This window comes from Polypterus senegalus, chromosome 3 (assembly GCF_016835505.1).
Source record: "Polypterus senegalus isolate Bchr_013 chromosome 3, ASM1683550v1, whole genome shotgun sequence".
Taxonomy (NCBI): domain Eukaryota; kingdom Metazoa; phylum Chordata; class Cladistia; order Polypteriformes; family Polypteridae; genus Polypterus; species Polypterus senegalus.
In genome coordinates, this window is record NC_053156.1 from 109,305,129 (window position 1) to 109,319,844 (window position 14,716).

The window sequence follows — 14,716 nt, forward strand, 5'->3', positions numbered from 1 at the left end:
TTATAGGACTTAAAAGAATCTGTTGCTGACATCTTGGTATTAGATACCATAGGACACTTTCAGGGATCATGTCGAGTCCAAGCCTGAACGGGTCAGTGTTGTTTTGGCAGCACGAGGGTAACTTACAAAATATTAGATAGTTGGTTTTAATGTTATTTTTTTTGTTATTTGAAATTTTGCCCGTGTCAGTGCGAGTTAGGTGAAGAAAACGGGAAGATTCTGAGCAAAAATAAATGCTTCTTTCCATATAGCATAACTATCGTTTTATAATGCTAGTCTGACAAGCAGTTTGGCCTTAATGACATTCCATAGCTGGGAAATGACCGCCACATCCAGTCTTCTTATTGGTGGATTCCTTCAACGTGATCTCCAGACACACCTCCCACGAGACGGGTCTTTGTTAGCCGCTGTGAGGGCCCGCGCATGCGTGAGTTGACGGACAGCTTAGTCGGAGACAGCATGGATGAGTTTCAGTCTGCTGAGGAGGTAAAGTATGTCAGAGACTACAGCTCAGTCATGTCCGCAAGTACTTTCAATAGTAATAAATTCGAAAATCTGTAAAGAAAGAAACGTGCGCTTTTTGAAGTTGTTTCTTTTGAACAGTGCGATTCCTTACTTTGTTAACTCCGGGGTTCCATTAAGCGGATTAAAGTCATTAAGAAAGATAAGACGCCTGCTGCAGTAAAGTGGTGCGGTGACGAGGTTCAAAACGGTGTTTTTGGACGTTTACATTTGTACGAATGGGTTAATGTTTAAAAGTAGCATGCCGTATTTATTTTTGAAGGGAGTAAAAATTAAACACATTGCCATGCACGTTTAGCCTCCGTTATCTTAAATTCACCGAACGAATTCTGTCAATCGCTTTTGTTAAACCCCCTAGGAGAACGAGACATATTTCAAATTAAAATACACACGCAGAGTTGACTTTAGCAATAGATATTCATTATGTCATTTTACTTTTTACAAATAAGCTTGGAGAACTTCGAGTAGAAGTAGAGGTTCACGGTGCCGCACTCAGAGGAGGTGCCGCCCCTCAGATCCATTGTGCTGGATTCGGACCCCGTGGCGGCTCACTGTTTGTTCAAGTTGAGGGACTTGGCTGTCATTCGTTCTGTCAGCGAAAAAAATAAATACCAAAGGGAGAGAGCAAATTAACAACAAAAATATTACAGAAAAACAGTAAATTGTATAGCTGTACAATAATGCACAGCATGTAGTGAGTGCAACATCAACGGTTTTTAATAAACCGAGTGTTAATTGATAGTAGCCAAGGGTGCTCTACCTATTTATGAGAATTGCACACACTGGCTGCACATTTTTTCTTAAAAAAAAAAAAAAACGGATATTTTAATACAGATTAACGATAAGCTTCATAGACTACCAATGGGAGTTTCTGCTGTTATTTTATTGAACAACTTGATAATCATTATGATGAAAAAATATTTTTTCGATATAAACATTAAATTACAAGGTGAGAATTTTGTGGCATAATAAACTGTAACATTGAAACAGCCTGTTATTGGAGAGAGTAGCATACCTAATTATGGCAGAATTTCCCCAAACTCTTCATTCGGTTTTATACAGACCATCTTGTTACTCTGCCATACCTTTGTCACACTACCAACTTTGATATTATAATTTAAGCAGTAAAAACAATAAAACAACCAGTCACATGGGTGTACCCCTATGCTGCCTTCCCTACATTGCAAAGATTAGCACTTCCAAATATATTGGATTTTTCATATTGGTGTGAAAACAAACCAGGAATCCTTTATTTTGCCTGTGTAGTGAAGTATCTCTCTCTCTGTGTGTTAAATGAATTTGCTTAAATCACATTTACCATGTACTGTTTTTGTACATATTATAGATTATATTGTAAGGTGGTTAACCAACATTTTTGTGTCTTTTTCCTTCTATTAGGGTCTGTGGGAGTGCAAATATATATATGTATAAAACCAACAATTTAACAAAAACAGGGTGAGGGATCCTTAATCAGTCCGCATACACTTACCATATTAGTATGTCTGTTATTTTGACTGTTTTTCCTAATTGTCATTAAACATAACAAGATTTTAAAAGATACTTGTAGACTGCAGTATTCAGCAGTGGTTGAAAGTAGTGCTTTTGATTTAAATGGGAAAAGTGTGCAACGTTGTAAACTTCCACTCATTTGTTGTGGAAAGTCTCTTAAATGGTAGTATTGTCAGTTAAACCTTTATCCGTAATAAAACACATTTTGCATTTTCCCATGCTGTGTAAGTGTGTGTATGTGGCTTTTAAATACTGAAAATCTCCTCTTGCTCATTGTTATCAGCTCCCTTAGCAACAGTCTTTTTCACCTCCTTTTGGTCGTGTGTAGTAAACCTTTTCGTTTTCTTTTAGCGTACATTTTGCATTTCATATTTTCACAAACGGTTGCCAGTTCGTTAAAATTTACATCAAATCCAACATGATCATCATAACTGAACATCTGAGCACATTCAAAAACTTGTGACAACTTATGATTCACATTTACCACTAATTCATTGATGTCTCCGAATGCCAATGTATAATCTGATTTTACAGAAAGTGTTTTCTCTTGCAAAAGGCAAGTTATGTGTAACACATGTAATGTGCTCTTCACACATGCAACACACATTTATGTGCTTCATGGGTTCTTTTTTGGAGACTCTTCAGCTGTAGACAGTTTATCGGACCAGGTTGTTCTTTGTATTTCAGAAATCAATGCCTTCTCTTTACGTGCCACCTTCATGTGGCACTGAATAGGTTTAGAAATGTGATAACCAGTAAGCTATCTTAATTGTTATCACTTACGTTTAAGGAAAATTCATTCATGGGGTGTCTCTAGACAAGGGCTCTGCAAGACTAGCCTGAATGCAGAAGATTTCGCCACTGAGGCCTAACTGTAGGAAACGGGTTATGGGGGGGTCGATTTTATATAGAAGCCAGTAGTTATCAGACAGGATCATTACTGTAAGGTCGAACACTTTATCGTGTTGTTTATTTACTTTGGCTTGCATGAAACTGGTTGTTGTCTACCATAGTACACATAGTACACATTTACTTTGGTTTTACAATACTTGTCACTATTGCAGGCTATATGTTGTGGTGTGCCATCAACAGGCATTTTCACTGATTAAGGTCAAGAACGTGATCCAAAGACGCTGATGGCTTTAAAGCGGAAGTGTGGTGCTGTGGCTGGCAGGCATGAAAATTACATGTTAGGGGGCATGTTTGGCCTTACGGACACCACTGCATTGCAGTTTATCTGGCCTAAGCGTAATGTTTTGGGAAACGCTGTCCACATCAACTGTAAATTAATTATGTGGAAAGTGTGTGTTAAATTGGTCGTTTGGAAGCTGCAAAGGAATGGTGAGCACTGTGGTCCTAATACAGTGTTTTGTTATTGACGTTTAACTTTATTGTATGAGCCTAAATAAAATTATTTGAAACTGTCTCATTTTTTTGAAAAAAAAAAAAGTAAGTAAAGGGATATTCGGGTTCAGTATGCTGCACGTTAAAATTTTTCAACAAATCAAACCTAGCAGTTGTCTGCTGGTAAGTGATAGTCTAACAAATGTAAACCGCCAAGGATAATTGGAGGTACAGTGGCATGCAAAAATCTGGGCACCCTTGCTTAAAAAGTCTGTTACTGTGAATAGTTAAGTGAGCAGAAGAGGAACTGATCACCAAAAGGTATAAAGTTAAAGATGACATATTTCTTTTCAGCATTTTTATGAAAGATCAGGGTATTGTTTTTTAAGATGAAAGAAGGGTACCTTTGTCACTGTACAGTACAATGAAATATCATTTGGAGCAAGCCTATAGATGCCTTGGATAAAAGTATATGAGAGTAGACAATAAACTAAGTAAACATTAGACTGTGACAAGCACGGTTACTATTACCAATTCCAAATGCACACAGATTAAAGGTAAACCTGTAAGCAGAAATAGATTAATATTAAATGAAGTCTCATTGAAGATTACAGTCAGTGTAATGGTCATGAGTTCCACATGTGTCACGTATAAGTGTGTGACTATGTGTGGTTGATGCAGAAGTTTAGTTCAATCAGTGGTGGCTCTGTATAGGTAGGGGCAGTGATCGCTGTACATTTAATAGGCGGATTGCTTTGGGGTAAAAGCTGTTCACCAGCCTGATACTGCAGGCATGCAGGGCTCTGAAGCGCCTGACGGAGGGCAGAGGAGTACAAATGCTATGGCTGGGGTTGGCTGGATCTCTACAAATGTTTTTTGCTTTTCTGCTGCAGCAGGTAGTGAAGATATCTTCCAGCGATGGCAGCTGAGTGCCAGTAATTCTCCTGAGCTGCTTTGGTGGTACACTGGAGGGTCTTTCTATTCTCAGAGGTGCAGTCAAGAGTACCACACTGTAATGCAGTATGTAATGACAGACTCTTTGGTGCACCTGTAGAAGTTAACAGCAGCTGTTGTGGGACTTGTGCTTTCTTCAGGCTGCTCAGAAAGTGAAGCCTTTAAAGACCTTTCTTGACCAGTGCTGTCGTGTTTGTTGTCCATGACAGGTCTTGGTTGATGTGGACTGTCAAGAATCTGAAACTCTGGACTGTCTTCACCCACTTGCCATTAATGCTGATGGAATGGTGACCACTGTATTTCAGTCTCCTGAAGTCAGTCAGAATCAGTTCCGTTGTTTTCTAGGACTTGAGTGTAGTGTTGTTGTTCTGGCTTCAACTCTCCAGATTCTCAGCCTCTTGTCATTATTAGAAATCAGGCCTATCACGGTGGTGTCATCTACAAACTTTATTATGATGTTAGTATCATGGGTAGATTTGCAGTTGTTTGAAAAGAGCGAGTGAAGGAGGGGGGCTCGGTGCACACCCCTGTGGTACCCCAGTGTTCAGTATTATGGATGAAGAGAAGTGCTTACCCATGAGCATAGTTTGTGGAGGGAGATCAGTCTGGGGTGGTTTTGAAGGTGGAGAGCTATAGTTGATGAACAACATCCACACATAGCTGTCCCTCTGCTCAAGGTGTGACAAGTCATTTGAAGGGGAAGTGAGACAGCATTATCAGTTGACCTATTTGCCCTGTAAACAAACTGGTATTGGTCCAGGGAGGTGGAGATGTTGCTCTTATTGTGTCTGAGGGAAGATGGTCAAAGCACTTCATAATAATAGGGGTCAGCTGTTTGTCTTGTGGGATGAAATCCTCAGTCTCAGTTCATCAGTCTTGTTGACTGTAGACTGGGTGTTTGTGACAAACCGCTGGGTAGGGCTGGCATGTTCATTGAGTTCTTTAGTCTAGCATGGATGCTGGTTCTCTTACACCTGAACAAATATGACCTTCATGTTAAGAGTCAGAAGAAGCGTCTTAACTGCAATATTCAGTGCTGGAAGTTTGCAAATGAACACATAAACAAGCCTGATGCATTTTGGATGCAAGACCTGTGGACTAATGAAGTCAAAGTAGAACATTTTGGCCACAATGTGCAAAGGTATGTTTGGAGAAAAAAATGGAGCTTAATTCCAGGAAAAGAACACCTCTTCGGCTATAAAGCATGGGAGTGGATTGAACATGCTTTGGGCTTGTGTTGCAGCCAGTTGCACAGGGAGCATGTCATTGGTAGAGGGAAGAGTGGATTTCATAAGTACAAGCAAATTCTGGAAGCAAACATCACACCATCTTTAAAAAAAAGTTGAAGTTAAAGAGAGGATGGGTACTGCAACAAGAAAATGATCCAAAACACACCTCAAAATCTACAATGGAATACATCAAGATGTGCAAGCTGACGGTTTTGCCATGGTCCTCACCATCCCCCGACCTAAGTATCATTGAAAATCTCTGGATAGATCTCAATAGAGCAATGTATGCAAGACTGTCAAAGAATCTTGCAGAATCTTCTTTTGCAAGGACAAATGGGCAAAAAATGCCCCAAGTAAAAACGGAAAGACTGTTGGCTGGTTACGAACAGCATTTACAAGCTGTGATGCTTGTCAAAGGGGGTGTTACTAAGTACTGACCATGTCGGCTTCTGGCCTTTTTTTTTCTTTTGTGGTATTTTGTACCTGTGAATGATGGAAATAAAATTGTTATTTTACTTAAAATATTAAAGAAATGTGTCATCTTTAACTTTATGTGTTTTGGTGAGCTCACTTAACTATTCACAGTAACAGACATTTTAAGGCCGGGTTCTGAAACTTTCATGCCACTGTAGTTGTGATTCTTACTTGTAGTCTTGTATCTGTAGTCTCTATGTCACGGCAAATTCAAGATCACAGAGACTAATGGCTTTCAAGAGCACCTCTAAGACTGCCATTTAACTTGTCCAGTCAATCTTGTTTACTCAGTTCTTCATCCCAAGTGCCCTTTTCTACTTTTAACTAATTTCAAACTCTTATTATGCAGATGCACTTACTCAGTTTGACAATAATATTTAAATACAATGGAGTATGGCAAACAGGTAGGGCCCTTTATCATTTGAACCAAGATATAGTGGTTACATTTCACCATAAAACTGCAGTTTTTGTGGTTGTCATTGTTTTTTTAATAAAGCACAGATTGAGAGCAAATGACTGGTCATTTATCTTATCTTGTCATACTAAACAGAGTGTTTCTTTTATAATAAGGAATAGTATAATGTCTTCCTGGGAAATGCTTCTTGAACCTGTTTGTCTGCTTAATAGAGTAAAATGCTATTTGTGAATTTAAAAGTGTATGTTTGTTTATTTTAGACATCCTTTGTAGTTGAAGAAGTGACTGCTATTATTAAAGAGGTAAGAATTAAAGCTGACTAATAGTGCCGGTATTTGCTTCTCATTTTGTGTACAAATGCAGGTTTCATTTTTCTTAACACAACTATGAATACAATTTTGGTTATGTCACAAAGGTAATTTCTTAATCGGGTTTTGATCATTTAACAACATATAAAAGCTAATGACTTTTGTTGACTATTTTTTTTATTTATATAGCAAATATGTTTAGGTGTAGAAGAACAATTTGGCCACTGTGTGTCAACCAAGTGTTTTGTAAAAATGAGCTTCAGAAAACTAATTTTAATTACTGGATACTAGTTTCCTTTTTGTGACAGGTAAATTTTTTTTTCTGTTAATATTTACTCATGTTAAAGGACAAGCACTCATAAAATATACATACATGTAAAAATATTAAACAAACAAGTAGCATCTATTTTAATTTTAGAAATTAAAGGCTTTTTAAAATAAGTTGCCAGGAATCGATCTTATAATGAAGTACTATGTTTTTTAGAAATAGCATCCAGGTAGATGTTGTCCAAGAATTTTTTAACCTGTATTTTTTACTATACAATCATGTTGTCTAAAAATAGTGTCTCTCTAAACTAAACAGGTGTTCCTTAGAGAAAGCTGTTTGCTCCTAGTTTATAGTAGTAAGCTGTCAAAAATTTGCTTGAATTATATCCCAGTGTACTAATCATTTCACCAGTCCAGACAAATTGCTGTGCTTATGTTTTTATTTTTATGAAACGATATCCACATCTCATGTAAACCAAAAAAAAAAATGGAAACTTTTCTTTTTTGTAGCCACTTTTGATTTCACAAAATTTTCCCCATGATGCTCATGTGGTTGTATTTAACCATTTTGAAAGAATTTCTGTAAGCAACCTGGATGGAGACATCTCTAGCAGTCTGTAGCAACAGCTAATTCCTTTTGTGCACGCTGCATAAGAAAGGCACTCCTTAAAATGTATAGGAAATTAATAGAAGGACAGGGTTATAAAATTTATTCAGGGATCATGTACCAAATTTGCTTTCCACAGGACTTATGGATCTCCTGGGATTAATAAATATTCATTAATGAAGATTTTTAAAAGTTTATTTTAAAAATTCTGATTTTTTTTATCACCATATGGAAACAAAAATGTCATGCTTGGTGTTTCTTTTCTCCCTTCAAAAGTGTATTGAAAATGCAATCGGAGGAAATTCTTACCAGCATAGCCGAGTTAACCAGTGGACCTCCGGTGTAGTAGAGCAGTGTTTGAGTCACCTGACGAGGCTAAACAAACCCTTCAAATATATTGGTAGGTCTTCAGAACTTAACATTATTATATGTGTATAATTTTAATTGTTTTATTGCTTTACTGTGATAACGTTTATTACTATGTATAATGAATGTAAGTCCGGTGTATATTTTTGGTAATTTGATTTTGCTGATATTGCCATAAACATCATTATCAATCTATGCTGCAGGCTAATACTTGTCTGTGCTACCCAACCAAAGAGACACACCGTAGGTAGCTCTATTAATGAACTATGTCATAGGTCAGCCTTGATTATTATTTCTTGTAAAAATGGTGTATTACATCATTGGCTTTAAACTATTTAGAACATATAAATAGTCCTCTAAAACAATGGTTTTCAAACTCTGAACTACAGTGGTGTGAAAAACTATTTGCCCCCTTCCTGATTTCTTATTCTTTTGCATGTTTGTCACACAAAATGTTTCTGATCATCAAACACATTTAACCATTAGTCAAATATAACACAAGTAAACACAAAATGCAGTTTTTAAATGATGGTTTTTATTATTAAAAAAATTCAAACCTACATGGCCCTGTGTGAAAAAGTAATTGGCCCCCTTGTTAAAAAATAACCTAACTGTGGTGTATCACACCTGAGTTCAATTTCCGTAGCCACCCCCAGGCCTGATTACTGCCACACCTGTTTCAATCAAGAAATCACTTAAATAGGAGCTGCCTGACACAGAGAAGTAGACCAAAAGCACCTCAAAAGCTAGACATCATGCCAAGATCCAAAGAAATTCAGGAACAAATGAGAACAAAAGTAATTGAGATCTATCAGTCTGGTAAAGGTTATAAAGCCATTTCTAAAGCTTTGGGACTCCAGCGAACCACAGTGAGAGCCATTATCCACAAATGGCAAAAACATGGAACAGTGGTGAACCTTCCCAGGAGTGGCCGGCCGACCAAAATTACCCCAAGAGCGCAGAGGCGACTCATCCGAGAGGTCACAAAAGACCCCAGGACGTCTAAAGAACTGCAGGCCTCACTTGCCTCAATTAAGGTCAGTGTTCACGACTCCACCATAAGAAAGAGACTGGGCAAAAACGGCCTGCATGGCAGATTTCCAAGACGCAAACCACTTGGTTTACCACTGTAAGCAAAAAGAACATTAGGGTTCGTCTCAATTTTGCTAAGAAACATCTCAATGATTGCCAAGAGTTTTGGGAAAATACCTGGTGGACTGATGAGACAAAAGTTGAACTTTTTGGAAGGCAAATGTCCCGTTACATCTGGCGTAAAAGGAACACAGCATTTCAGAAAAAGAACATCATACCAACAGTAAAATATGGTGGTGGTAGTGTGATGGTCTGGGGTTGTTTTGCTGCTTCAGGACCTGGAAGGCTTGCTGTGATAGATGGCCCCATGAATTCTACTGTCTACCAAAAAATCTTGAAGGAGAATGTCCGGCCATCTGTTCGTCAACTCAAGCTGAAGCGATCTTGGGTGCTGCAACAGGACAATGACCCAAAACACACCAGCAAATCCACCTCTGAATGGCTGAAGAAAAAAAAAAATGAAGACTTTTTGGAGTGGCCTATTCAAAGTCCTGACCTGAATCCAATTGAGATGCTATGGCATGACCTTAAAAAGGCGGTTCATGCTAGAAAACCCTCAAATAAAGCTGAATTACAACAATTCTGCAAAGATGAGTGGGCCAAAATTCCTCCAGAGCGCTGTAAAAGACTCATTGCAAGTTATCGCAAATGCTTGATTGCAGTTATTGCTGCCAAGGGTGGCTCAACCAGTTATTAGGTTCAGGGGGCAATTACTTTTTCACACAGGGCCATGTAGGTTTGGATTTACCATCATTTAAAAACTGCATTTTGTGTTTACTTTTGTTATATTTGACTAATGGTTAAATGTGTTTGATGATCAGAAAAATTTTGTGTGACAAACATGCAAAAGAATAAGAAATCAGGAAGGGGGCAAATAGTTTTTCACACCACTGTAGGCTTCACATGAGAGCTGTGGCAGTCTATGGGTCAAACTTGTGTACACACAAAAAGAAGCTTGAAATGTGTGTATGCAAATTTCCATACAGAAGAAGTCAGGGATTTGTAAAAGAAAACTTGTGTACTGTATATTTATGGCAACTCTGATCCATCTGTATGCAACATTTCGGACAAAGTGGGAAATATAGCCAAACCAGCTAAACGGTGACTCATGCATAGAATAATACATAACGTTCATTACTGAGCACTTCCAATGATGTGCACTGATGTTGAAACATTAAACCTCAAAAGTGAGGAACGTGGCACATATGCTCTATTGTAGTTTCCTTTTAACTCAAAAACTCAAGTTTTTGTTTTTTCATCAGTTTATATAAATAACTTACTTGTTGTCACTTCACAGGATTAGAAAACAATGCATGATAAAAACACAGAAATGATTTACTCTCCGCATAGAGCAGTCTCTAAACCTCGTGCTGTGTAGTCGATTCATAGCCTGATGGTTTGACACAACATGGCTAGTTTGGTGCACACTCTTGTTAAAAAATCTGCTCCTGTTTTCTTAGGTTTGTGCTTAGTGGCTTAACAGTAGATATTGTTAGAAACTAGTAATGTGTAAAAGTAAAAAAGTGACATGGGAGTTAAATTATATTTCCATTGTTTGGTTTTAATTTAAAAAGCATCACTAGCCTCTCCCTGATACTGCACTGTAAAAAGGCATACTTTATTTAATCTTCTATTTAAAAATAAATGCAATGTTTACTCACTCACTGACACATCAACAAAAAAACACCATTTCCTGTTTAGCTAAAAAGCTGAAATTTGGCAGGATGGTACATCTCAAGCGGTACGTAAACACTAAGAAAGGACATTTCGATATATCAGTACCCAGGGGAGTAAAAAGCAATAAAAACACAATAGAAAAACTAATTAGCACAAAATCTTAGAAGTACCTTGATGGATTTGGTTGAAATTTGATGATGTTGTAGACAAAGAAATAGCTGACATGTGTTTATTTGGTAATGTTTGTCATTAATTGTGCTCAAGCACATAGGACATTGAAACATATTGTGCCCCCTGTTTTGCCTCAACGATCACAACTGTGCCAATTTATGCAAATGAAGGCCACCTGCAGAAGTCCTATGAAAGGTAGAAGGGTCAGCAAAAGGCTTGCCAGTTGCCGTGAATGTAGTCCGTCAATTTTGCACAACTGATCCTGTAAGAAAGATACTGTATTTCAGCGGCCACAAAGTTTAAATAAATAATAAAAGTGTCATGTCACCACTGCTACCAACTCAAATATATTCGGGTAGCAATGCAATTGTCTTGTTGGATTGCAACGTTTATCCTAGAGAAGTTTTTCTCAGCCTTTATGGCCTTGGGACCCATTTTTACCATTTTTGGGATCCACAGACAACATTTGAAAACTGGAGAGTAGGGGTGGGCATGATTAGAAGGGTGGGGGTCCCCTTGATGAAACAAGCACAATTACAAATAAGGAAAAATGTTTTGCAGTGGTACCTGTTGCTTTGGTGGACCACGAGTGTGTAGCATGTGACAGTAAATCTGAAATAAATGGATTATACTGCATTTTTTATCAGTGCATAACATTGTGTCTCTGAAAAAGCCAACACTTGTCCATTTGCATATCATCATTAAGTTTGCAATACCAATCAACAATCAGCGTTAAGCACTTTTTGAAGGAAAAAAGAAGGGGGGAAAAAAGACGCAGCAAATTAACTGATGGAGCCGAACCACAAGTGAAAAGAATGAATGATGATTTCTTTCTATAGCTAATAGAGATGCTGTTTTTCAGAATGTGCTTTTGAGTGAGTAAATGTAACTAGTAAGATTATTGGGTTTTTTTTTAACTCTATCTGCTCTCTCTTGCTTGGTCTTCAGAGGCAAGTTGCTGCACTAAGTTTAACCTTTTCGGACTACTTTTTTCCTATATTTGTGCATCATCAATCAGTTTTTCTAAGCTTGCTTATCCAGAGCAGGGTCACGGGGAAGCTGGAGCCTATCAAACAAACAACGGATGCAAGACTGGAATAATCTTTGGACAGGGTATTCACCCAGCCCATCAACAGGGTGAACACACACACACACACACACACACACACACACACACACACATACACATATACACAGGTCAGTTTAGCAATACCTTTTCACCTGTCCTGCATGTCTTTGGAAAACCCACACAGACACGTGAATTCATGAAGCACCCAGAGCTTGAACCCCAGTCTTCTTTTTTTCTGCGTCACCGTGCTGCCCATATTTGTACTCCTAGTGTGTAAATCCGATTACTCTCCAGTGTAAAATGCAACAGTGTATATAATTTGAATTTGGCCTGCTTGTTTCAGTTTGACCAATTTTATTTCACTAAAAATGCATAAAAAAAAGAATTACTAAATAAAGAAGCATTGGTGTATCCAAAAAATTAATAATGCAGTTTGTCTTTGGAAGAATTAATCTACTTTGTGAAACAATCTGAGAAGAGAATGCTTAGCAAGTGCATTCAAGATTTTGCCATTCATGAAAGTAAAACATCTTGAGGTGTATTCTTGTTGATCACATTTCTGTGGGAAGGCAAAACACACGCAGCGGGGGCATCTGAAACCCTGCTGTGAAGTGCAGAAAAAAAAAATACCAAATGCAAAAGAAGCTGCAATGAGAGTTCAGTAAAAGGTTCGTAGCAGGCTCTGGGAATTGAGGTTTGCTGCACGAGTGTGAGGCCTAGCCTGTAGCAGGTACACTCTAGTATTGCATTTAATACGTATATTGTAGTTGGGCCTTATACTGAGATAATGTCTTTTACGTGTGTCAATTACCTATAGCAGTGCCAGCCTTTGAAATTATATGAGATGTCTTTGTTTGTTTGGCATACCATGCAGCAGACTTGTTTTAGTGTTTTAGACACTAAAGAATATTACTTGTATTTCTACAGTAACCTGCATCATCATGCAAAAGAATGGAGCAGGACTTCAGACTGCCAGTTCTTGTTTCTGGGACAACACTACTGATGGTTTGTAACGTTTATGAACATGCAATGAACACCACCTTTGCAGTTTGATCGAGTGTTTGTGGATACATGAGTGTGTTTTAGCATTTACTGTATTCATGATGTACGTGGATGTATGAAAGTGTAGCCTGGTCGTACTCTCCCTGTATGCTGTCCTCAGAAATAGTTGTGAAAATTGTTTTGTGAAAATTTGGCTAAAGACAGGTTTTGAAATTGATGCAACTTTTTTTTCTTTGCTTTGTGTCTGTCCTCTCCCTCAGTATATTATGATGAACATTATTGTGCTTTATTTTAATGCATCATACTTAAGTTTAAAAAATGAATTAGCATATTCTGCAAACCCATGGATATCTATCTTCAAAGGGAAGCTAGGTGGTCCGCCAGCTTAACGTGACCAACAGCCAAGGCAACCTCATTGGTCCAGTGGCAGCAGGGAGCACTTGGCTAGAAAAGGAATAGAAAAGGAAGCAATACAAAATTAACCTGTATTTTTTTTTTTTTTTTACATAACTCTTAATAATTCTTTTCTATATAATAATACAGTCAATTTTAAAAGCCTCATTGAAATTTCAGCATTTGCTTAATGTAAAGTCTGAAATGCAGGTAAAATCATGTGGGACTGTTTTCATTTTTAATAAAGGCTTGTGTCTTAACAAAATAAAGGAATAATGGATCATTTTTAGGACAGATACTGTACTTAGAAATAGCAGTGCTTTGGTTGCACAAGTGTGCCCACACTTCAGCTAGGTGCCTTTTCTTTGACTGCGGTAAGTCTGTTTGGGTGGGCTCCATCAGCTTGGCACACACCATACCATCACAGCAGCTGATAAAAATGCCCTGGTAGCTATGGTGCCTGCTGTGGCACAAGGTGTACTTGTACAATAAGGGCACATGGAAATTGGAAAAGTGCTGTGGTGAAACCTTAGAAATTCAGCTCTTTAAATGTTTAATGCGGATTTGCACCCAGCCCAGTAACACTTGTGTGGGAATTCACCGGAAATGTTTCAGAGAAAACTAGTACTTACAATCGCAGATTGTCAAATCGTTAATTTTCAGAATATTGTACTGCATTAGAGTTTACCTGTCTTCTACTAAAAATGACTACAGTATTTCTTTTTTATTTTTAGTAATTTAATGTAGCTTCCTGTAAGTAACATTTTGCTCAACCACTAATCTGAGTTTAGGTAGAAATGCTAAATTGATATCAGTTCTCAGTTAAAGACGTCTGAGCCTGTGATTATTTTCACATAATCCATCAGTATTGTGAACTCCATTTTATGACCTTGTCCCGCTTTCTATTAAATGGTTTGATTTTTTCTTTTTATTGCAGGAAGCTGCACAGTGAGATGGGAGAACAAATCTATGTACTGCATTGTTAGTGTTTTTGGACTAGCGATATAATTGCAAACACAAAGACGACCCCAAGTCTGTGAGTTTGGGTTCAGGCTCATTGCCATTGTTTTAATTTTTTTAAAGTTGTTCTTCTGCCATAGCCATTTTTATTTTAGGAGAACACTGTAATTTCCAAATGCACTAATGTACTGAAGAGGATGCAACCGAATACATTTCATTTTGTGTTGTTTACTTGTGTGTAAAATATTTGCTAAATACTTGTTTACCACTGTTTATTAAATTATGTTTGCAGCTGTTGTGTTTTTACTTTGTGAGAAAATGAGACATTTGATTAATCAAACGTTCTGTGCCTTTTCT

At 37.7% G+C, this 14,716-nt stretch overlaps 1 protein-coding gene across 1 annotated transcript; it reads left to right on the plus strand.

The window, feature by feature from the left end:
* Window positions 1–372: 372 nt before the first annotated feature.
* Window positions 373–14,468, plus strand: LOC120525462 (dynein light chain Tctex-type 1-like). Its single transcript, XM_039747776.1, has 5 exons — window positions 373–486; window positions 6,708–6,749; window positions 7,906–8,029; window positions 12,932–13,009; window positions 14,337–14,468. Exons 1-5 carry the CDS (start codon window positions 424–426, stop codon window positions 14,405–14,407), a joined length of 378 nt encoding a protein of 125 aa, XP_039603710.1. The 5' UTR covers window positions 373–423; the 3' UTR covers window positions 14,408–14,468.
* The last annotated feature ends 248 nt before the right edge of the window (window positions 14,469–14,716 follow it).